This window comes from Falco peregrinus, chromosome 6 (genome assembly GCF_023634155.1).
Source record: "Falco peregrinus isolate bFalPer1 chromosome 6, bFalPer1.pri, whole genome shotgun sequence".
In the NCBI taxonomy this organism is placed as follows: Eukaryota; Metazoa; Chordata; class Aves; order Falconiformes; family Falconidae; genus Falco; species Falco peregrinus.
Window position 1 is genome coordinate 51,044,255 of NC_073726.1, and position 24,329 is coordinate 51,068,583.

At 38.1% G+C, this 24,329-nt stretch overlaps 1 protein-coding gene across 2 annotated transcripts in view; it reads left to right on the forward strand.

Moving 5' to 3' along the window:
- Positions 1 to 24,329, forward strand: part of KITLG (KIT ligand) — a 55,127-nt gene that overhangs the window by 20,058 nt on the left and 10,740 nt on the right. The window contains exons 2-6 of one of the 2 annotated variants that reach the window (XM_055808837.1): positions 6,380 to 6,493; positions 15,050 to 15,112; positions 19,780 to 19,959; positions 21,822 to 21,984; positions 22,879 to 22,974. In XM_055808837.1, the coding sequence (XP_055664812.1) occupies positions 6,380 to 6,493; positions 15,050 to 15,112; positions 19,780 to 19,959; positions 21,822 to 21,984; positions 22,879 to 22,974 (616 nt within the window). The remainder of the gene's footprint in view (positions 1 to 6,379; positions 6,494 to 15,049; positions 15,113 to 19,779; positions 19,960 to 21,821; positions 21,985 to 22,878; positions 22,975 to 24,329) is intronic. The other variant, XM_055808838.1, reaches the window with a different exon arrangement.

Here is a 24,329-nt window from a genome sequence, read left to right on the forward strand (position 1 = left end):
TTGGTTAGACCTTACCAAGTGCAACAATAGCACATTGGCTGGAGCAGACTGCTGCTTCTGTATCTGTCAAGGAGAGCTGGAAGGGGTAGAGGATGATAGCAGTTGGCCTGAGGGTGCATGAAATGAAGTTGGCATATAGTCTAAGCAGCTTCTTAGTTTTCCCAAGAGCCGGATGGTGGGAAAGAATAGTATGATTCATCATTTTCTCAGCACAGTAAGACCATGTATCTCAAACTTTTCTGCCTCAGGAAAAAGATGTGCACAACTCGGCAGAACTAGAGAATGGTTTTTCCTTCCAGCTGAAGAAAAAGTAGTGAAGAAAACATAGTTCTGCATTAGCATTTAACAGGTTTGGGACTATTTCTATCCACTGACCTGAACAGAGTTATTTCTGATTGATTAACAGCATACCTTAGAAGGAAACATGGTCTATAAGCATCAGGATACAGCACAATTGGCTTTTCATTTGCACACATGGCTTCTGGAGTCCAGCAAGTACTGTTTTAGCATTCTGCCACCAAACGGACAATTAGCTGAAAAATCCTGTTCCTGTAAGTTGTCATTAGGCATTCCAGAAGTCCCCCATGGGAAAGCAAGCAAGTGTGCAAAGGTTAGGGGGGAGAGGTTTTAGGGTTGGGATCATCATGGAAAGGCAAATACAGAATTGTCACAAAAATATCAAACAGCTGTGAAAGCAGCTTGCATGTTGAACTCATTTGAATGTAAGGGGCAATGGCACCTTTCCCTGCTTATGTTTGTAACAATAACTCAGCAATTTCCTTCCCCTTTACCCCAAGAAGTACCCGTGTATTATATATTTTAGATATTATATGCAGAACTGGGTAGAAGAGTATTCTGCATTTTGTAAATATCTGAATACATGTTCAAATAATTCATGTCTAAAGCACTCCAAATTTTAATCTGTAAGTGACCAGCATTTCTGTAGTCTTTGTTTAAATCAGAATCCAAATAAATCACTCTGATACTCCCTGACTAATTTTGTTTACTTTTATCATCCTTCTCCCTACTACTCATCATTGTTAAAAAAAAAAAAAGAAGAATAGTACCAGTCACTAGAAAAGTATGCATCTGCTTTTTGTAATCATAACAAAGCATGTAGGGTGTGATCCAGAGACTTTATGTGTTTCTCCCTGGCAGGGTGACTCACTGAACTGGAGTTAGACTCCATTTTGTTCAATGGACTGCCAAAAGGTTGTTCAGGAAAACTCACATGACGACTGGGGAGCTTCCCAGAAGTTAGGGTGCCCAGATGGAGGAGCATGTGCAAGAGGAGGATACACATAAATGTTCTGATGCCTGTGCAGTGAGCATGTTGGGGTATTTTTCCTCTACATAGTGGCTCGCCAGTGTAAAATGCATAGATGTTCTGCAAAATAAGGGTCAGGAATACCAGTGTACCCCCATTTCGTCTCTTCTGGCCAGGAAGCCATCATAGATGGGAAAGTACCTCTGGTGATAATTACAAGGTTGATGTCAGAGGAACAGATCCCAAGTCCCATGAGTTGGAATTACCTTGGTTAGAGGAAATTTAACCCCTGTCTGTCACTTGTTGACGAACGCCCTAGCTGATAGGCTGTTGTATTTAGTGAGACTGGTGCTAGTCTTTTGAAGGACAGTGATGGGTGTACACTGGACTTAATGCTCCCACTACGTGTTATTCAGGGTTCACACAGTGGTTCCTCCAGCTACAATGAAGTTATTTCCTGAGAGCATGTAGGGACCTTTCCATTTCCAAATGTGCTTGCCAAAATACTTCACTGCTTCCAGAACTAGGTGGTCATGGGTGGGTGACTTTTCTTCCAAACTTGACACAAAAATTTTTTGGAACTTGAGCAATATTTAGCATTTGAGCAGTATTTAGGCACAGCCATGTGGAATACTAAAGTTAGTGCTGTCATTTGCATGGGTGGAAGGTATCACTAAATACCATGAAAATGGGAATTGGATTACATTCTGTATAAATGGTCTTTCATTTTAAGATTTTTCTATGCTGACGTAGGTTTTTTAATTGGCTAAAGACAATTCTTCCATGATTTTAATAATCTAGTTAGTTATTTAGCTGTGATAGAGATAATTAGACATATGAAAGAATTATTGTGCTTTTATGCTTCTCAAGGCTTTGTGGTTCAAAAAAATAATGCAAGAAATATCTTTTGTTGATACTTTTGTTTTCTTGAATCTTCTTACAAAAGACTTTTTAAAGCTTAAGTATGAACATTAAGTTAGCTATCCATGACTGTCCAGCTAATGTTGTCTATGGCAGAAGTCCACAAGCTGTGCCTCAGCAAAGCAGCATGCAAACACTGCCTGAGGAGCCAATATTGAGAGATGTTCCTATGCCAGCATTAGCAGAAGTGAAAGACAGATTTGGGAAGTCTGGCCCAGGGTGAATATTGTTCCACATTGCCAGGTAGCTCTGCTGCAGCCATGGCTTGGTTGTGGTTAATTGGATGATTTTCTCAAGAAACTGGGCTGAAAAGTTCCGTGGCTAACATGATTTGGATACAAGAAGTTTTGTAATGGAGAACTCATTCATCTGTGTAGTTACTATCTCTCCCTATGCTTGATGGCTGTTTGTGTTTTATTATTTGCCTTCCCCCACCCCCGGATAATTTCTCCCCACTTATGATTAGAATTCTTATCAGTACAATCTAGGTATTTGGAAATGTCCAGACTTTCCAATATTTGGCTTCTTTAGCAATGTGGTATTCCCCTTGCTGCTTTCCATTTGAGGAATTAGCTGCACATTAACAAACATGATAGAGTATCTTTGATAGCATACTGTGAAAAAGATGCTAAAGCATTCATTCAGCAGCCTTTGTCAACACTCCAGATCGTGAAGAACATAAATGAAAAAGTTGTTGATTTACAGCTGAGAGGGTGGCCTTGAGCACATTGGATTGCTAGCTAAGCCTCTAAAATGGCGATAACTGAAATTATAGATGGTGGTTTATAAGCAATAGTAAGAATCATTTGCACAAAGATTAAAAGTGTATCATTGAAATCTTTAATTTGAATTGTCCTTTCCAGTTTAGTGATTATTTTTTTCTCCCTTTCACAAAAGCAACTTAAATATTCATTATTTAAGAGACTTCAGAATATAAACCCAATTGAATAATTTCTGAGGCAAAAATAGGAAGCAGTCCTTTGCTATACAGGTCTGCCATATATCTTCAATTTAATGCTAGTAGATGGTATGTGAATAAATCCTGTGGCCAGCTTTGAAAATCCCGTTTTAGCTTTGAAGTAATTATATATGGAAATTTGTTACGAGTGCTGTGTGGGTTTTGTTTATGCTTAGTAAAGTGTAAAACTGGAATCTCTATTTATGAAGCTGTTGTTTAAGTTTCCCTTTTGTTCTGTCCTTGATTTAATTCAGTCTATTCGAGTTTTGCTCAAACAGCAGGTTTGGTCATTAATAAATAACACAAAAATAGCTTAGCTCTTTGATCTATACAGTCTTTATGTACAATGTGCCTGTAGGCTTGTGTGATATAAATATTTTGTAAGTGCAAATAATTAAAAGATTTTGGATAATAGGCATGTTGAAGCTAGCAGTATTTTAAAGATTTTCACTTCCTGTTGGATCACACAAGGAACAAATAAGCAAGAAAACCCTCACATAATTTCAAAATTTACAAATCATTTGTTTTTAATAGCAGTTATAAAACTTACTATCCTTTTAAATACTATTATTTACATAGGAAAAAGTCTAATCTTACTGATTTGCATAATTATAAAATGTGTAGTGATGTTAAGCTTCATATATGGGTTCTCTTTAGATCCAGACGTATGAAAACTGACAAGATGCATCAGAGTTCTGGTTTTATTTGGAATGTGCTTCTGCTTTTATTAATATTTACTCGGCTGGTTTGGCAAAAAAGTATTTCCAGTTAAACAGTTTTGTAACTTTTTGGATGACTAGAGTATTAGGTTAAACATTATCCTATTGACTGTGACACAAGTAGGAGAACAAATCCCATCTTCCTTTACATACTAGTCAATATTGAGGAACCCAATGAAGAAACCAGTGGTTTCTGGTGTGGACTCCATCTCCAAAGGACATGTCAGGGAAATGTCCCTAAACCCCAATGAGTGTAATTGCTAGTATACTGTTTAACTTTGAGGTTAGAATTTTTTAATTTTTTTTTAGTTCTTGCAAGCAGTATAATTAGTCCATTTTGGAGCTCATTGTCAACTTCTTGCCTTTTTTATAACAATTTTGTTTCAAAAATTGCAGTGGAGAAGTAGTCTGTTAACTTGAGGTCCCCTTTGATTTCCTTTGGAGCTTAAGTTAGGAGAGGGAGATGTTTTTCTGATCACTTAAAGCTAGTTCTTAAATAACTTTGAACTCTTATACACTGCAAGAAGCTCTCAAAGGTGCTTTCAGAGACCAGCAGCATCTTTGTTGCATCTCCCCAGAGCTTCATATATTTGTAACTGCAAAGCTTTTTGTACCATAATATACAGAGGTTTTATAAGTACCTAATGTCAAGTTAAGTACTTATTCTCTGTTCTTCACACAGGTAATAAATTATTCTCAATAATTATTTGTACAAATATTAAATCAAAAGTGTTTCTAAATGCTGGTTATGTTGAATCAAGAGGCATTCTCAGAAGATGTGCTGCACCTTGGATATGTACTTAGAATATTTTTGATTTCTTTTTGTGTTAGTCTACCCATCATCATGATCCTGTGGTGTCTGACAGTACAGTTTAGGGAAAGTCAAGTGCAGGCGCCACTGAATCAGGCAGTCCTGGCTTGTCCCATCTGTAATGGGACATTTCTGCTGTCTCAGAAAGCTGGTCTGCCTGAAAAATAGCACAGAAAAACAAAAATGGAGTTTATCTGCCTGGTACAGCTGACTGAACCGTCTCACCAGTGCCAGTGCAAGAGGCAGGGGAAGGAGGCTTTCAGCAGCAGCACACACAGGTTTTACATGAATGAGTCAGGAAGACATATTCTAAGAAAGCAAATGAGCAGTTTTACTTGAAATGTAAGCTACATACAAGATTTAAGAGACAGGAGATACGAGAGAGGTTTACTTGTCATTTAACAGCTCTAGGTAGAGTGCCCAGCATTGTTCTGTCATGTTTATGTAGCTCCCAAGTGTTCTTTTTCATCATGCTTTCTTAGCCCCTCTAGGTTACTATAATGATACTTAATCTTTTAAATCTGTGATTTTTCTCTCTCTGTTTTCCTAGAGAGCTTCGTCTATGTTGTTTGATTTGCTTTGGTCTTAAATTGAAAGGTTGGATATCTTTTGAAGGCAAGGCTGGAGACAGGAGCACTCTACCTGTCACAGGGGAACAGACGGGGCTGAGATGCATCTTGATTTGTGCAAACGCAAATTCTGATCTCAGTCCCGCCCTCGTGGAGGCTCAGGAGCCTGCACAGGCAAATTCCATACTTGCACTAAATGTACATTGTCATCGGCTCTTGCTGACAGTCAGCTGGCACAAGAAGCTTCACAACCCAAGGCAACTTTTGATTATCCATAACTTAAATGCTTTAACATTCTGGAAATAAAGATCTGCAGCTCAAACTTGGCACAGGGCTCTGTGGGAAACCAGTGAAGCACAAGGAACACAGAAGGCAAGGAAGTTCAGCCAAGGAGACACCCAGGTGCATCACAGCTAGTTATGTGGTGCTTTTCTGGCTGAGTCTCACAAGCCTGTGTGAGTACATTGCATTGCTGTTCCTAATGGGATTTAGGGTAGGACTGTAGTGCCAAAGCCAGGCTGCTGCTCCTGAGAGGCCAGAGCAGATCACTTAGAGAAAATGTATTTTATTGCTGCTTGAGATCTCAGTGTTTGGGCAGAGTCCAGTTGTGGTTTTGCGTGCCGTTTAAGTACCCAAATTTAATGGCTGTGATTATGAAGTCTCTCCTTTTATTTTGCTGTGGTCTGGTATCATTTTGTTCCTTACCAGCCATTACCACATTGGAGGCACAGGTTTATCACAATTTTGTATCACAAATATCACAGGTGAATTACACTTATGTACTTAGCTTTATGTTGATAGTTAAGAATATTGCAGTTTGTCTCTTTCTTGTTGGTATCTGTAAACTTTGCAGAAAGTCACCTAAGCAGTATCCTGCACAAATAATCTGATCGCTCAATACCAGACTTTTCATTATTACCCTAAAGGTACTTGCTTCCAGAAAAGATCAATTAAGTGCATTTGTGTGAATCCCTGCTGTGGAGATTATACTATAGTGGTATGAGTATGTCCTCATGAAAGATGAAGAGTATTGCTGCACATAGAATTCATATATGAAAAACATTACTACATTAGACGTTGCTTACTTGGGGTTTCTTGTTTCTTTTTTTATCTTTTATTTTTTTTACTAAATAGACTTGGATTATCACCTGCTTTTGTCTTCAACTACTCCTACTTAATCCGCTTGTCAAAGCCCAGAATTCCTGCGGGAATCCAGTGACAGATGATGTGAATGACATTGAAAAATTGGTAAGTAGCTTTTATTTAAAATTATTCTTTATGTTAAACAATAATCAGTGGCTAATGGCACTTACATTTTTAAGCAAATTTTGCAAATCTGTATTAGAACCAGGGGAATAATTAAATAAAGAAATTAAAAAAATCCTTCAACATCTTTCATTTGAATAAAACAAAAACCTTTGTTGCAAAGACTGGGGAATAGTTTCAGAGTTCATTGAAGAGATGATCTTCTTGACCAAGCTAGAGTGTATGTACATAAATGTTTTCCTCCCTCCAGCTTCCATAAAAGCTCTCGAAAGTCTTGATTTCCCCAAACATTGTCTGGGATCAGATCGCTTCCCATGCAGATGAAAGATTATTGTCTTTTGTGTTACCAGTTTGCATGGAGCAGACTGGCAACAAACACAACTGAAATGAACCAGAAGTCTTTACCTTAGGCTTATGGGAAACCTGTGCTATATATAAAAATAGTGTGATACTAGACATCATTGTAGCAATCCAGGCAATAATAATTGAACAGCTTTTACAGTCTTTAGGTAGGAGTGGGCTAACGCTCATTATGTTTCTCTCTCTACTTGCTGTACCTAGAAGTTTGTCTGAAGGACTCTTGGCTTCATATGAGAACTGAATTCATTTAAGTACATTTTAGCTGTTACTTCATTACACACTACATTAACTTGAAAAACTGCATCTTCTTGTGTGCAGTCAGTTGGTATTTAACTCCACTGAAGTCAGTGGTTATGCTAACTTGCAGTAGTGAAGGACCTAACACCAAAGGTTTTAAGAAATAATATATACTGAACACTTAACAAACATACCTTTATTTAAGTATTGAATTCAGCTGAAGATTTTGGCTTCATTACTGAAAAATGGCTGCAATACTAGCATTAATATTATTAAACACTTAATTTGGATACCCTTGCATTTGCTGCCAGTGCAGTGTTCTCCACTTGTTTTCATAGGCATTGTTATATACATTGGCACATGGTTTAAATCTCTGGGGGTGCTCTATACTTAAGTACTTGTGCTTCACATTAGTCCCTTTAGGCAGAATCCTGAAGTATTAGCATGTTTATTCAAGATAATATTTCATCTCTTGAAAGAGTATTAAGTTTTGATTTAAACCTGTTGAAAGCATGACAGAGCAACAGAACTCCTATAATTCCTATGAGTGCTGTTGAAACTGTCTAGCACAAGGTTAGCAGTAGCTATATGTCAAATATGTATCCTCAGAAAAACTGTTTTAACTTTCCCTTTATTACAATTTAAACTTCAAGAATGTATAAATACCTGTTACAAAACTTTTCATGCGGCTTGAGCAATCACACTTTGCTTTTGAGATAAATTATGAAAGAAACCTATTATCATAAAAATTAAGTTATTCTTTAATTTGGCTGTGACTTCACATACTATGTTCCTACATCTTCCTCCAGACTAGTCTGGCAGCTGCTGTTCTTGCACATATATTCCTGCAGTACTGTGTTTCCATACCCCCACCCTCCTCCACATCTCCTCTTAGTTCTCCACATGCAGCATCGTTGCTAGTTCCCTCCCATGCCCCATAGGCATGATGCCTACCTGAGCAATGTTTTGAGCGCTTGCTGGATTTATATCCCCTTTTGCTTGGGCTGCTGGCTGGGCAGGAAGGGCTTTGTGTGGCAGCTGTTCTAGTGTATGTACAGAAGAAAACCTCTGGCAACTGTCCAGGTTGCACTGCACCTTGCTGCGGCCAAACCTAAGCAGAGTGGGGTAGAGCTGAGCTCCTCCAGACAGTCCTCGGTGAGGGTGCTGTATGGTCCTTCTCCTGACTTACACCTATACTTTTCACATTTCTCTACCAGATGCAAAATTTGGGTGAAGTTAACTAGCATGTTCAAAGATATTTTGGGTTGGAGGAATAACAGAGAGATGCAGAAAAGACAAAGCACAGACACCTGGATTATCTCTGTTTTGAGCTGTGCATCTGAGAATGTTCTGGCGAAAGTCTGTATCCCTGTTTTGTCTGTCTGTGTTAATATTTGTGGAAATAATTTCTATAAAGCCACTTGAGGACTGAAAGGATAACATGGAAATAAGTTTATTACCTTAAACTTAGTATAAGAACCCTTGGTTTCAATTAAACAAACTATATTGCAAGCTGGCCATTCTCTTTTGAAATGCTACACTATGACAACTTGACATTGAGAACAAAATGAAAAAAATATATATTATTAGGCTTAAATTACTTTAAAAACAAAATACCATTAGCTGACCGTGTGAATATGAGAAGGGAGAAATTCACAGAGAATACTGACTGATCACATTACTTTGCTAAAAGGTATGATTTGTTTATGCTATATGGACTCCAGCATGACGTTGCTTAAAAATATAGTTCAGGAGACCCTACAACTCTTACAAATTACTATAAAAGTTTTTGTACCACTTCTGCTTTTTGGAAACATAATATACTCATTGAATTATGCAATGATATTCTGATTGCTTACAGCTTCAAAATTAGACGTAGCACCCATAGGTGGTTGGATTCTTTATTGATCCTGTTGGCCTTTAAAAGTTTTATTTCTCCTCTAATCCAAAGAGTTTGTGCCAGTAGGACATAATGTCTGTATTAAATGTCCTCCCTTTTCACAGTGAGAACAAACTGTAGCACCAAGGATTTCACAGAAGCCACTGTTATGTGTACAGTTATTGCTCATTGTGATGTTATCCACAAGCTCTATCACACTTGCTCAGAGTGGTATGACAGTTATTTTAAAGGCTTTATTCTTGACCATGCTGTCATGTTCTTTAAGCCCTTTTGTCCACAGTCATGAGGATAGTCCTGTATCTGTGTGCGATAAACTAGCCACTCAACAGTAGTACACAAGTCCCATCATTTAGCTTAGGATATTGACCTCTCTTCACAAATGCTCAGCCATCAGCTTAGATTCAATATTGCCTGAATCCTCCACTGAGGCAGATTATGATCTCTTCATTTCCCCCAAATGTTAGTCTTCCCTGGGCCTTTTCTCCTCACTGTAAAGGTACATCACCTTTTCCCCCCAGCCATTCAGGTCTATAACAAAGGTGTCCATTTTGGCTCTTGACACTTTACAGACCCTTGTAAGTTCACTTCTAAAACCTCCATATTTTTTTCCTGTGATAACAGGAAAAAATTATTTTGTAGCTCTCTGTCCATACATATTCACTTTTCTTCCAAATCCTTGGTGAATAAAAATCCAATCTACAGAAATGTCTTTTTCTGGCTTCGACTTCTATAATTTTCCATTCTGTCTATTTGCTGCTCTGACCCTGTGTATCTACTTATTTCCTGCAAGCTGTTCCTCCTTTTATTTTTTATTATCAACAGCAAGCTTCTTGGTTTTGTCTTCAAAGACACCATTAACATTGCCTGTGATATCCTAACACATGCTGAGTTTGCTCTCTTGTCCTAGCTTCTTCTCATTATTTCCATGGTATCTGTTACACTGTCTATGGCTGCAGGAAGAATGCTCTTTGATGAACTCCAGACAGATTGTCATGCTCTTCCTATCTCATGCTAAATTTTCTTTGTAGTGTGAATCCACGTCTCTTTCCTACTCTGTTCTTCCCTACCTCTACTGCAGTTCACCTACAGCTTGCAAAACAGTGCCACAATTCCCTAGCAAACTCTTTTGCCTGTAGCTTGATACAACCTAGCCTGCATTTGTTTGGTTCAGGGCTTCTTGTTCCAAGTACTGTAATCACCTATATCACTGGTAGAAACCCCCTGAGCATGGTTGTGGTTGTCATCTGCTCGACTATATTGTATTCTAGGAATATGAGAATGTGCCTCCCTCAACACTTTCTGTGAATACAGACCAGGGATGTCTACTAAGCCTAAAAGCTATTGGAGAATAAATAAAGCATGCTGTGCAGTGCCTGAAAATGTGGGTCATTTGCCTAGTCAACTTTGTGCTGAGTAATAAATTGAGGACAGGTGTACGGTGTAACTCTTTTCAGTGGTGTTCATCTGGATCTTCACTAGCATCATACTAGACACGTACTGGAAGCTAGAAGTGGAAGAAAAGTTTCAGTAAGGTTTCTGAGCATTAATTAACCTAAGAGAAAACCAGACTGGTATCTGTTATACAAAAATTACTTGTATTTTCTGTAAGATTAAATTTATTCAAATCTTTATAACATAAGTTTTCATATGAAGTAAAATTATTTTAAGACACAAAGAACAATTGAACAATTGTATTATGTTTGTTTTTTAATAGTGAGAACTTTAAAAGAGCATAAATTCATACCTATAGGGAACAAAAGTATTTAGAGAGTATTAATTCTGCATTACTAATCACTTGAACTCCTGCTTGTTTTTTAATGAAGATGTCTGGAGGGGAACACATTACTTGATGAACAAATGTTCCGTATTATGAAACTGTAATTGCAGCACCTGTCAATAAAGCCTGTCCCCATTGTTCTTTTCAGCACAGTAAGTCAGCAGAAAGCTGCATTCCTGTAATTGTGATTCTGATTTTGCATAAGGATTAGGACTCTCTTGTATATATGTTTGTTAAATATGAACAGCAAACCTACATATAAGTATAATTTTTACTGCACAGCTCAGTATGTAAAGAATGTAACTGCATATTTTGGTTTCATCCATTAACAAAATCTAAGGCACTCACCTCTTGTTCCTTGTATGTACTTCTTTAAAGCAATTTTTTTCTTTTGAATGTTGGAAGCCCAAACAATAGCCAGCACTTACTGACCAAGCTGCTAGTTCAAGACATGCTGTTTCAAACACTTTGCCTTCACATTGCATCTTTGCTGTAAATGTGTACTTTACACTCTTTGCAACATTTGATATTTATTTTTAAATGGATTTAACTCTCCTGAGAGAAAGGGTTATAAAAAATGATCCAGTGTTGTTATCCTGCAAATAATCTGCCACTATGGCTGTAAGAAGTGTGAACGGAAATCGTTAGCATGTTGTCTTAAGCCACATGATGAGGATTTTATTAACTGCTTGATTAGCAGATGAGATAGAGTAGATTGCAGAGATGATGGACAGAAAGGGGAAGCTCCTGCAGGAAAAGAAAAGCCAAGGATGTAAAGAAGAGAGATGCAGAAGTATTAAAGAGTAGGAAAAGGGGAATGACTGAGAGAAATGGGTGGTAGAAATGGTAGCCAAAAGAGAAGTATGGTTTTCCCATCATATGCCTCAGAGTAGAAGAGAAATCACTGACAATGGTAAACAGTAATTTTTTTACTTTATTAGATTACCTCATTTTTTATCTGGGTATAAAAAATAATGATATCCATGCTTGTCTTCTTAAAATGTTCAGAAGTTACAATAAAGAGAATTTCCAAGCGCAGCAGCTCTCATTTCAGTGCACTTGGCTGCAGATTGAGGTCATCTTTATTATATTCTGCTGTTGCAATAAAAGAGTAGTTTATGGAACTCAAATCACTTTCACAAGAACCCTATTTCATCTCCCCCTCTACGTGACCATGAGCATATTTTAAAAGTATATTTGGGTTATCCAATGTTAATAGTGATGTATTAAATATTAAGACCTCTCTATGTCAAAAGGAATCTTATATTTCCCAGTTTGAGATTTTATTACAACTGGGAATATAGCACCTAATGTGGATTTTATATGGATTTGAAAACATGCATCTAGATTCAGTGTTCTTCACCTCTTCTCAGAGCCTGATAAGATTTCTACAACCACACACACCCACTAAATCAGAGAAACTTTTTTTGACATTTTAATTACAATGCAGAGTTCTTTTAGTTCTATACATTACTTTCCAAGATTATCAGTTGACGTTCTTTATAATCATCAGAACTGCTACTTTTGTCTAAACCAAGGTAAATCATGCAGGCAGGTGTTTTGTTGCCCCAAAATAGGTCACTGTACTGAAGGAGTGGAACACAGGAACCGAAAAAGACATTCCAGGACTCGGGGAGTTTCAAAAGACAGTCCCTTCCTATTCCACTTTGCTCAGGCAGTCTAGAGCAGTCTTGGCTGCTCCTTGTTGGGAGCCGCAGCAGTCAGGCACCCAGCACAGAGCAGGTATGCAGCGTCCTTTCTGTCCTTTCAGAATCATTTCAGCAGCTGAAAACCAAGTGGTTGGTTTGGATCGTAGTCTTGGTGGTTAGCCTTCACTGAAATGTCAAGATTTGTTTCAGCAAAGCAAGAGAGTACAAAATGCACAGATTTAGTACAAACATATCCTTCACTCTTACATCAAAGGCTTTACCCTATTTTATGTGCATGAGTTGGGAAGTCCAACTGGGACACAAGTGTAACTCCCTCACTTTGACTGAGCTCCATCATTTACCATCAGCAGAGCATCTGGCATGTGGAATTTCATCAATACAAGTTTAACAAGTTATTTTGTCTTGAGGCAGGGCATATATTTTGTGTTTGACACCTCCCCCCCCCCCCCCCCCCCCCCCCCAGCCGTGTCTTGAGGCAGGGCATATATTTTGTGTTTGACACCTTCCCCACCCCCACCCCCCCCACCCGTGATCTTCCTTTTTAGTAGTAAATTCAAAAAATCCTTAAATATCCTTTCTGATTCACAATCTGTCAAGGAGAAAAATATCTGAGGCTGAGCTGTATTCTCCAGCTTTGTTTGAGAAGCTGTAAGAACTCTTGGGCAGTTAAATTTTTTTAACTGTGCATGAAAAGTGCTTGACAGGCTCTGATGCCGGTAAAGTAGATTGTATACATAATGCATATCAACTCTTGTAGTGTTCGTTGATTTGGAACAAATTTAATCTTCCAGTGACCTTTCTTAAAGAACAGTGCTTTTGCTGACATTGCTAAGTATTGAATCCCTCTAGAGTGAGTATGGGAAACTTTGCACATACAGTAGCATCTTCACTATCCTTGCTGCTTGAAGTGCTGCTAATCCTACCTCTCTAAGCACGCAAAGGGAGCCGGAAAAGAAACTGCATTACCTATTAATGTGTCATGATGTCAGGGTGTTTTTAGAGGAAGGAAAAAAATACACAAAAAATTACAGGTGAGGATTTAGAATAATTCAGATGCTCTGAAGAAAGAACAAATGTATTGCAATATTTTTCAGTGTTTATAGCATCTTGCATTAACTCCCCAAAGTGCCAGGTAAATAGAATTGATATAGAGAATTTTAGTGCAACTTCAGCAACTACTTCTTTGAGAATGTGTAGGTATAAAAACAAAAAATAAAATTGATCAACGGAAAGGAATTTACCAGGATCATTTGTATAAAACTATTTTAAAGCTGTAGGAGAAAGGTAGATGTCACTGAACTGAAAGGTTGTGGCTCAGCCCACATTGTAAATGAAAAAAATGTTTGGAATTCACTAGTGACTGACTGTGCGTAAGTATTGTCCTTGATAATTTCTAAACCCACAACATTTTGAAATTGCTGTTCTAATTTTTAATTGAAACTAAACTTTAATTAACAAAAAAATGTTCTGTTGCGTCAAACAAAATACTACCTAAAAACTGCACAGGGAAAAAAATATAATCCCTGTGTTGGTTGCTATAGCAACAGAATCAAAAGCAGCCATAATAGAATGATCTTTAACCCAAAGAAGTAGAAATGCTTTGCTGAACAAAGTATAGATTCTGGCTCATCAAAGGAAATATGTATGTGGTTACTGTCTTTTGACTAAATGGATTTCAAACCAAGGATGAGCAGTATCAATTGAATCTTTCACTGATACAAAAGAAAATACATTTGCTGTATCACTAAGCATCAGGGTATTGGTAAACCTTTTGAAAAAAGTACTGCAAGAGATTGGGGATCATGGCAGCATCTCCCTCTTCATCTCCCCACTCACCACATTCCCCAGCTGATCAACCACGTCTCACAGTAGTGTTGGATCCCATTTGCGGCAGATTGCATTGTATAATTCACTGAGAACCCTTCTACTCCGTGCTTTTGCTTCAGCACGCCCCATACTCACCCACATCTGCAAAACCATGCTCATCTTAACATGTGGAGAAGCTCTCCTTTGCCCCAGGACATTGCTATGATATAATTACATTGCTCATCATTAGTAAGAGGCACAGCTTCAAAGCTAAAGTTGTGCTCAAGTGTTCTGACCTGGTACAGAACTAAGCACAAGGCAGACAACTATTTCTTTAGGTTCAAATGCCTGCTGAAGTTGGAAATTATTTGAAGGAAAAGGGCTTAGAGACTACTGGGTCCTCTACTGTTGGAGTGGTTGGGGTTGCATAGGAATTGTCATGGAAACACTTCAAGGCATGTCATTAAAAGACAAAAATGCAGTGGAGGTTCTGCAGTAATAAATAACGTCAGATCACTTTTTCTCACCACATTACTGACTTTAATTCTGTGGGGAAATGGTAGCATTGAACATGATCAGATTGGAGCTGGGTATGTTACAGAGGTGTGGAAAGATGCTTCACTTGTGAGCAAATAAGAGTCAATAGTAGTTCCACAGGACACTGAATATGTAAGCTTTTGCACCTGGTAGGTTACTGAAAATTCGTGTTGAATATTGAATGCAGTGATGGAAAATAAGTCTTACTTTGTGTGGTCAGTAATAACATATCATTATCTGTTCTGTTGTAGGTTGGAAATCTCCCAAATGATTATATGATAACTCTTAAATATGTCCCGAAGATGGATAGTCTGGTATGTACAACCATTTCAAGTTTATCCCAATAAAATAGCCCACTGGGACCAGTGATGGCCATATCGTTTTGTACCTAGTCCTGTGGCTTAGTCAGTTACAGTTAAATACTGGGTATTTCACTTTTGATACACTTCTCAAATATTCATTTAAAAGAAAAGTAGAGATTCCTGCAGTCACTTAGAACCTTTTTAATTACAGGAAACTTAGAAAAATGTTTCTTCGTAATGAGTTTTTTAACATTTTCTCTGGAAAAAGTCAAACTATGGTATTATTTCATCAAGTCATTGGAAAATTGTTGCTTTCTTAAAGAAGCAGTTTCTTTCTAATTGTACTTTGGTATGTACTATAGCATGTCCTTTTCATTTCAGCAGTGGAAATGCCTTTAAAGCACAGCAAATACAGAGATCCCGAGAGAACCCTAAGTTCAGCAAACGGTCACATCAGTAACTAAACAAATTGGTAGAAAGTGAGGACATTATTTGATTCAAACATGCTTTGTATGATTCTTTCTATATAATCCCATAGTTAATACACAGTGATACTTTCACATACTTTCTTTAAAGTACAGAACATACTTTCTTTAGTTTTAAAACATTTTGTATTAAAAACTTTTTCATATTATCTTATTGCTTACTCTACTAAGTATTTTTGATCTTTTTGCTTAATTTTAAAAACATATTTTTAGAATGATGCATTGAAAATGGTCTCTTGGTTGTTGCATACAGTGCAAGAAAAAGGAGAGAAGGGAACAAAGTGAAAGCAGAAATTATGCTGAATGCTATACTGTACTATATTGTTTTAAGGAAACTAAAAAAGCAAGAAAAGGACTAGTTTGTCAGTTAAACTGAACAATATTGTGCCTGTCTTGAGAATGATTCATTGTACACAATCATCAGTCATTGTATTTCATCTCATAGATGTAAGAAGTTGGGTTTGTGTCTGTACAGTTTTCATTATGAAAACCCAACTTGTGTGTGATAAACATATAAAAATGCATCCTATCCTAGCACTGTAACAAATCTAGCAATATTTTCTGTTAATACTGGAGAACGATGCCAGAAGCAACATTTCTCAGTCCTGAATAACAAGATGGCTGGAGAAAAAAAGAGGCTGTGGGATAGTGAAGGGCCCCGAGCTGTGAAGTTACAAGGTATTATGGCAGATCTGGCCATAATGTTTTTAAAGGTTTTGTTGGAAACTTGAGGCTTTTACTAAAAGTTAGAGTACTGTAGAAAACCCAGTTTAATCTTGATTCTTTAGACAGAAAAACTCTGCAAACAAATGCTTTGGAAGTTGGGTACTAGATCCCCTATAATATAATTAAAACTAATGGAAAATTTTCAATTTCTGAAAATAGCCAATATCCAGAGAAAAAGGAAGTGTAACTAGCTGCCACCATCCCCTGACTGTGGTGCTTTTTGAAATTCATTTATTTTGGTGCCTGATGTAATGAGATTCACGTCTGTGGAGGACAGTCGTAGCCTGAGCGCTGCTCCCCAGCCTCCAGGATGAGCGTGGCAGCTGATGGGCGAGAGCCAGACTGGATCGAGACTCTTCCCTCCACTGCACTCCTGGGGAGTCTGGCACTGCAGTTGAAGGTGGCCAGGGAGCCTGCTTGACCAATGAGTCCTGATTGTTCTCACTGCTTAACTCTGACCTCACCCTGTGGTTTAGTTTCGGCTGCCAGTACAGTTTCTTTTCTGTAGTTTAAATGCCATGCCGTCTTGCCGCATCATACCCAGAAACACAGATCCAGTTTACATTTACAACAAGCAGCCAAGAAATAAATGGTGAAGTGCAGAGCTGGGATTTCCATATTCCCTTTGCTCATACACCACTTTCAGTCATCGTGATGGAAGGTGCAGTTCTTGGCCACATGCCTTTGCAGGAGGAAGTATTCGGGGGTGTTCATATCACACTTTGCCAAATTCCTCTCTGGTGATTGCAGGTTGCGTTATACATACCACAGCAAAGGCTGACTGAATAAAGTAGGTTTTGCTCTGGGTTCTACAAGGTCCCTGCAAGCTGGAATCCCACAGCTTTGCATAAGGCGAATGCCCTTTGTTCAGCTCTGAAAGGATTGAAACGGTGCTCTGCAATTTTTTTACGATAGATTTTAATCTTTAGTGTGTGTGTGAAGTGGGAGATGTACCCAAGATAGCAAGCCTCAAATGTAGATGACTAAAGGTAGGAAGGCAGGGTGAATGCAAAGCAGACGGGAAGCCAGTGTAGTGCACCTAACAGGAACAGACTGACCCGATCCATTAAAAAGAAGAGTTGTTGCATTATGCACTAGCTCAAGACGTCTGAGTGGCTTAAAAGTAGTCTCTCATAGAGTGAACTGTGTATCTAACCTGAAGGTTAAAAGACAGAGATGACAGCAGCAGGAGCTGAACTCAGAAGACGAGATAGATACCTTTCAAACTTTTAGATAGGTGTAGAAAGAAAAAGCTAAATGTGGACTACCTGGGAGTACAAAGGAAGTCAGGTTTGCAGTTGCCCTGAAGTGTAAACCTTGGTCAAAGTTTACACAAAAAAGCAGAGTTAAACCTCCATTTCTCCTTGCAGACAACATCACATTTCTCAATTTCAGCAGTTTCATCCCTGCATTTGGTAGGTATTGAGATAGCAAGTGATTGCACAGCTTGATATTACTGAAAAGAAAACTTAAAGCGCTCATGAAATACAGCTTTCTGGGTCAGAATGGTTCAGTCAGAGGAGACTCCCACGCACATGCTAAACCACGGGAGCAACAAAATAGACTCCCTGCTGGAATCACCAAATGCTTACTAGGAGAAGCAGCAAGCTTTTGCTAATCCGTGCCAGAAGAAAGTGCATACCCACAAAAACCTCAGAGGAAAAGGGTTTCCAGGTTTGCAGTTTGGGGAATCACAGCTGTTCTGTCTCCATGTTCCTACACCAAAGCAGAAGAAAATGCATTATCTGTCTTGTGAGGGCAAGGGGATGTGGCACAATGCGTGCTGCTAGAACGAAGTACGTTTCAACAAGCTTTCTCTGTTTTATTTGCTACTGTCTCTCCCTTTCCCTTTGTGCTTGAAGGAAAACAGGGAAATAGAATCAAGCCAAACACCATTCATTTCACATTCTGTTTAATTCTTTTTTAAGTCATTGATGAGATAATTACAAATGGTGATAATGCTGACTTGCTGCTTGTTATCGGTGTGTGAGTTATACACAAAAATGAAAAGCCAGGTGGAGCTGGACAATGTATTTGCATTTGGTTCTCTAAACGTGGATGCTTGATAGTCTGGTTAGTCTTTGAAAGCGTGAAGTGTGTTTTACCTCATCAAAAACGTTTACACATTGAGACAGAACATTTATGTTGAGAAAGTCATTTGTTGCTGAGTGATGATATTGATAGTAGTGGATAAATTATTATTATTTTTTTAATAAAGAATCTGTATGCAGGTTTATTGCAGAAATTGAGTAAAATGAGACTAAACTGAGAAGCAGATACATCACCAAACATTTACTGTACATTACAGAAGGTGGAGTGGGTGGATTCAGTGGATGGTGCCCACCCACTAGGAAACAATTGGAAACTGGTTTAGTGATACTGAGAGTACTTTGGGACTGCTGGGCCAAGATCTTCATAGCTGGCAGGCTTTAATGTTGCTGAGACATTTTTAACCATTGAAAAAATAGCTTCTCATATGGAATAAATTCTCGTAACACTTACCATTAAAAATTCAGCATTTATTAGGAAGGGATTTCCAGGTATATGTTGCAGTATGACTAACGCATTACCTGTATTTTTGCAGACCTATATATTAACTTAGGGTTTTTCCTGGACTGGGTGGCATTTTTATTTACTTGGCTACTCTTATGTAAATCTAAGTACAGGAAGTTAATGGCTGCCTCTAAGGCAGCAAGGTGAATGACGGTGTTTCAGTCACTTGAACAGCTGTACAAACTTTATCTGCAAACTAATTGCATAGTTGTTGGTGAAAGGATTTGAACTCTATTCCACTGGCGCAGATGTGGCAGATACTGTGACAAGCTGTGCAGAACCCTTTTGTTGGCAAAAGCTCAGGAAAAGAAAAACTCTTAGATCTAGAAACTGTTCTCAGGAATGGCATTTAGAGAAGGAGTTGGCTAAGCTAACTAGTTTAAAGGTGAATAAAAGCATACATGGATTTCATGCAAAATGTTTATGGAAATTTTCCTCAGAAGAGATTTAAATCAAGGATCTTTGGGGTTCACTGAGTCATGTAGGGTAACAATAATAAAATGAAAACTGCGATTGGTTTAAAGAAAGTCTGGAGAAAATTGTTAAAGCAGTAGTTATTAAAAAAAAAAAAGAGTAGGTTAATGAAATCATGGACTGGGGTTCATAGTAGTATGTCCCAAGGCTCAAATTCTGAACACACTGATGCTTAGCATTCATTAAGAATTTAATGAAGGGATGGCATTTAACAGACAACCATAAATATGTTAGTATCAGCGAGAATAGAAATTTTACCAAAAGGACTGAGGAGAAAGTTGGCCACACTAAAGACAAATTTTAATTTAGACTTTCAAGATAATTTAAATGGGAAAGAACAATCTAATCTACTTTTGCACATTGAGCTGCTTAACCAGTTTTTGCAAAAACTGGTTCTAATATTTAATCTGCCTCTCTGTTTCTCTTTTTATCTCCTGACAGCCTAATCACTGCTGGTTGCATTTGATGGTGCCTGAATTTTCAAGAAGTCTACATAATCTTCTCCAGAAGTTTTCAGATATTTCAGATATGTCTGATGTTTTAAGCAATTATTCAATCATCAATAATCTCACAAGGATAATTAATGATCTTATGGCATGCCTAGCTTTTGATAAAAATAAGGTATTCCTATATGGAGTTTCTACTTGTACGCTGGATATTTTTATTTGAACTTCCTTTTGCACCGTACTCAGTAGTAGTTTAAAAGTTTCCAAAGCTACATTAGATTTGTTCTCATTTCTATTCCTGTATATCAGAAATCATACTTTGTTTATAAGTGCACTGGGTAACCTGTGCTAATGTTGGCTATTTGTTATCTCATATTTCAAAGGAAAGTGGCTTACAAGGGATTACAGTATATACAATGACCTGTATACAGTTATTTAAGTAGTCAAAAATGTAACTGTCATCTTTAGGGTCATTAATTCATTCTGGTTTGTTTGAAACTGGCAGAAATCTTTCTTGTGCATTCAGCTTAAATTATTCATTTTGCTAGTGATACTAATTTAAATTTAAAGATGATGTTGTTGAAGTTATTAATATATTGTTAGTATGTATCACAGTGTGTGAAGCTCTGAAAGCTTCACCATGGTTTAATGAACTCTTTTATACAAAGACACAGCAAAGACTAGAGGATACCAGCCTATTTCCATGTGTTTCTGGATTCCAACAGCAGCTGGAAGGATTCCAGGAGTCTCACTCAAGAGACGTCTGATTTTCTTGTGTGAAAATGATGGGGGAATAAAAAATTAACTTTATAATCCCTTACCCAGCTCTAACCAGTCTATCATTAATTAAAATTAAGTTTTGTAGTGAAAAGTTTGGTCCCACTAAATAAAATGGGCAAAATCTATCATGTTATTTAGAGCAAGGATTTAATCTCCTGTATATGTTTATTTTTGCTAAGTAAGTCCTTAGCTATTATAATTGCACCTTTTAAACATCCAGAATTAATCAAATGAATTAAAACACTCAATCTTATTTAGAGTGGCATAACCTTGTAACCCTGCCATATATAGGCATCAGATTGCTAAGAGTTTTTAGACATTCTCTACTTTTCCATTTCAAACTGAATTCTGTCCAATCTTTATTGTATCTCTTTCTTTTCTTTCTATTCTTGTTCTGATGCTTCAAAGAACCCAGCTGGTATATGGCTGGGGAAGAAGAATTTTATTTTGTAGAATGAAGAAGTAAACGTTAAACATAAAATAATTTTTGAGCCAAAACCAGGAAGTTTTTCTTTGTACATATTTAGCATATGTTCTTACCACTGTCCTCCTTCATGGGAGTACAGAGTAACTAACCTCAGGCCAAATTCGACCCACTGGCATAAGAAACAGTTGTTAGGAAAGCCAGTCAGGTGGGAAAAAAAAAAACCACAAAAACCAAAAAGAAGATAACCATCAATGTTCTTAATACGGATCTTAATCTTGTGATTTAGTCTGGCATAACACACTTGTCTGTTAGACCTGAGTGATTTGGCTTCCTTGTTTATAGTCCTGCTCTTATTTTTAGGTACATTATCAGGCATCTCAGCCTGCTTCTGTGCTGTAACATATCCCACCTATTGTGTTCTGTTCCCTGTACTTTTATGACAATAGCTATGATTGTGTTGTGTTCCTGTGTTCAGATTAAAAGGATCATGTGGAACATTGCAAAGTGATGTGAAATCGGGGTGACTTTTTTAATGAGGGAAATAAAAAAAGTCTCTTAGTTTTCAGCAAAGGATGCAGACTGCCTTTCATTCCTTGGCATTTTTACAACGCTGGATTAATAATTTATTTCTACTTGCAAAGCTAATTTGGAATCCTTAGATCAGAGGTCTTGTATGTTTTATGAAGGTCGTATACAGCAAATCTGGTCATTTTTGGGTTAAAAATTAAAACCATTTTGTGTCATCTTTGGATATTTTCATTATCTGTTGAAGTGCTAAATGAGCCTCTCTCTTGACCTTCTTTCAAGCTGAATTCTATATTTTACCCTAGGATTTTGTAAAAGAAAATGGTCATCTTTATGAAGAAGGTCGCTTCATTCCTGAGGATTTTTTTAGGCACTTCAATAGTACCATTGAGGTCTACAAGGAGTTTGCAGACACATTGTATAAGAATGACTGCATTCTGCCTTCAACAGTAGAAACACCAGAAAATGGTAAGATGGCTGCCATTTTGGGGAACAGACTCTAAGTAGGTATAAAATGGGTGATGTTCCTTTGATTTCAGAGATGCTAAGGTTCTGATGCTGTACCTCCATGTCTCCTTTTTACTGCCAGTTAAAATTACTACCAATACCGCAGCTTGTGTTTCTGTTCTAAGTTGAGTTCTATCTGGCAGTAAAACTAGTGCCATCATTCCTAGTGAAATCATTACTTAATATAATCCAAATAATCTCACAGTACGCCTGCTCTGTTTCTTTTCATCCCAAATATATCCTGTATCATCTTTTTACATTGTTCTTCTTATCTTCCATTAATGCTCTATTCAATTTTTATAAGGCAGTAAAGGAGCCTAAGATTGCACTACTGAAAGGATAGGAAGTTAGGACAAGTTGTAAATTGCAGCAGCTTCCACTCACCTCTGAATTCATCCCACTCCTCCTGAAAAGGGCCATGTTTAGTTCATTTAAAAATTTAACAAGTTCAAGTCAGGCTCCTGCAGATCATTCTCATCCTTCCAGTAAATGGAGGTTTTGTATTCTCTTTTCTTTTTCTCTCTCTAGTGGCAGCCATTAGCTTTTTAATTAGGGCAATGTATCCAGTTGCACAGTTACACCAGTAGTAACTAGTAGATCACTGCCATAACCTAGGAATTTCTTCAAAGCAATTGTTCTTCCAGAATAGCTACTCAGCAGCAGCTCAGTGTGTAGATATATCTGCCTCTTAATAAGACTGCTTTTTTTGGCTTAATCCACTTTGTAAACAGCCCTGTGGCCAGATTTTGAAAACAGCCCTATAGCCACATCAGAGGAGCCCTATAGCCCATCATCTTATATAAAGGGAACTGTATTTTAAGTTACATAATGCTGACACACTCATTTTCTATTTAGATTCCAGAGTCGCTGTCACAAAAACATTTTTGTTTCCTCCTGTTGCTGCCAGCTCCCTTAGGAATGACAGCATTGGCAGTAACACTAACAGTAACAGTAAGTACAAGTGATTGAATTAATATATGTGTCTCCATTTTGTTCTGGTAGCTGGCTGTTACAAGAGCGCAGAGGAAAAGAATGTCATTAATTGTGCAAATTAATGGGAAGTTACTTGTGCCTGATGGTGTACCATGTGTTTCTCAGCTGTCATACTGAAATGCAATGAACTTATCTAATCAAAATTTAGAGACGCTATCATGTTACAGTGATGTGACAGCTCTCTACAATTTGAAGAGGGCAAGTCTCTTCGTTTTGGCTGTCATGAGGTCTCGCTAGTCATACAGCCTCAGCAGACTTGGCTGTCCCAGACACCTCGTTTGAACTCTCAGAAAAGGAAGTTGCTCCAAATGAACAGAATAGCTATCCTAAACTGAGTTGAGGGTACTCACGTGGACAAGGAGATTGTCTGTACATTGTGTTTTGTCAAACCCAAGCTTGACACCAAACCTGAAGACAGTCTCCACATTTGCTTGCTGTGGTCACAGTAGGGCCAGCTCCCGCGGTCAGCATGCTCTCAGCTGAGGTCAAGGACAAAGTCACTACACTTCTGCCAGGCTGTAATATTCTCCCTGGTGGGCCACCTCCGTGTTTCTCATCTCTCTTGGTCAGTGTGTTACCTGACTGGCCACTGACAGATAAGAGAGCCCAGAATTGTTGCTGTAAGAGCCTCAACATTTCCCGTCAGGGGGTCAGAAGGGGTATAGGAATCTGAGATGAAGAGAAACAGCTTTTTGAAGTTTCAGGGGCTTTTAGTGGCATGTGTACAACAAGGTGAATACCCTCTGGAGCTTTCCACGTGAACAAAAGAAGGGGATTTTCCTTAGAGGTTCCTTAAATGGTGATTGAAGCCTAACCGTGTTGTTATTTCCCATTTTCCTGTTTGCTGGACGCATCAGGTTGACAATATGTATCTCTTTCACAATTTCCCCCTTTCACTTCACAAGCCTCCATGTTAACTAAATGTGTGATGATGAAGTGTGAGGCTGGTACTCCTTGTGCTTAAGAAAACATGGGCAAGAAATCAGCCTGATGTAGCCTGGTGGCCACGACGGTAACTCCTGATGGTGGTACAGATACTACTAAGATTGAGGTTTTTCTCACCCTCCTTTTCTTGGAATGTGTAATCTAGTTATTCTCTGGGGTTTTATCACCACACACGTTATCTCCGAGTTGGCTCACAGCTGCTGCCAGATTTGAAGCCCTTCCTGATTGCTTTCTAATTAGGATAAGGTCTTAAGTCATCATTCCCCAGAATCACCTGAGTAGAAGGTTGGAACAAAATCCACCTTCAAGTCCTGCTGCCAGCCTGCCTCTCCAGAAAAGAAAAGTCTCACTGCCATAAATTCCTTGCC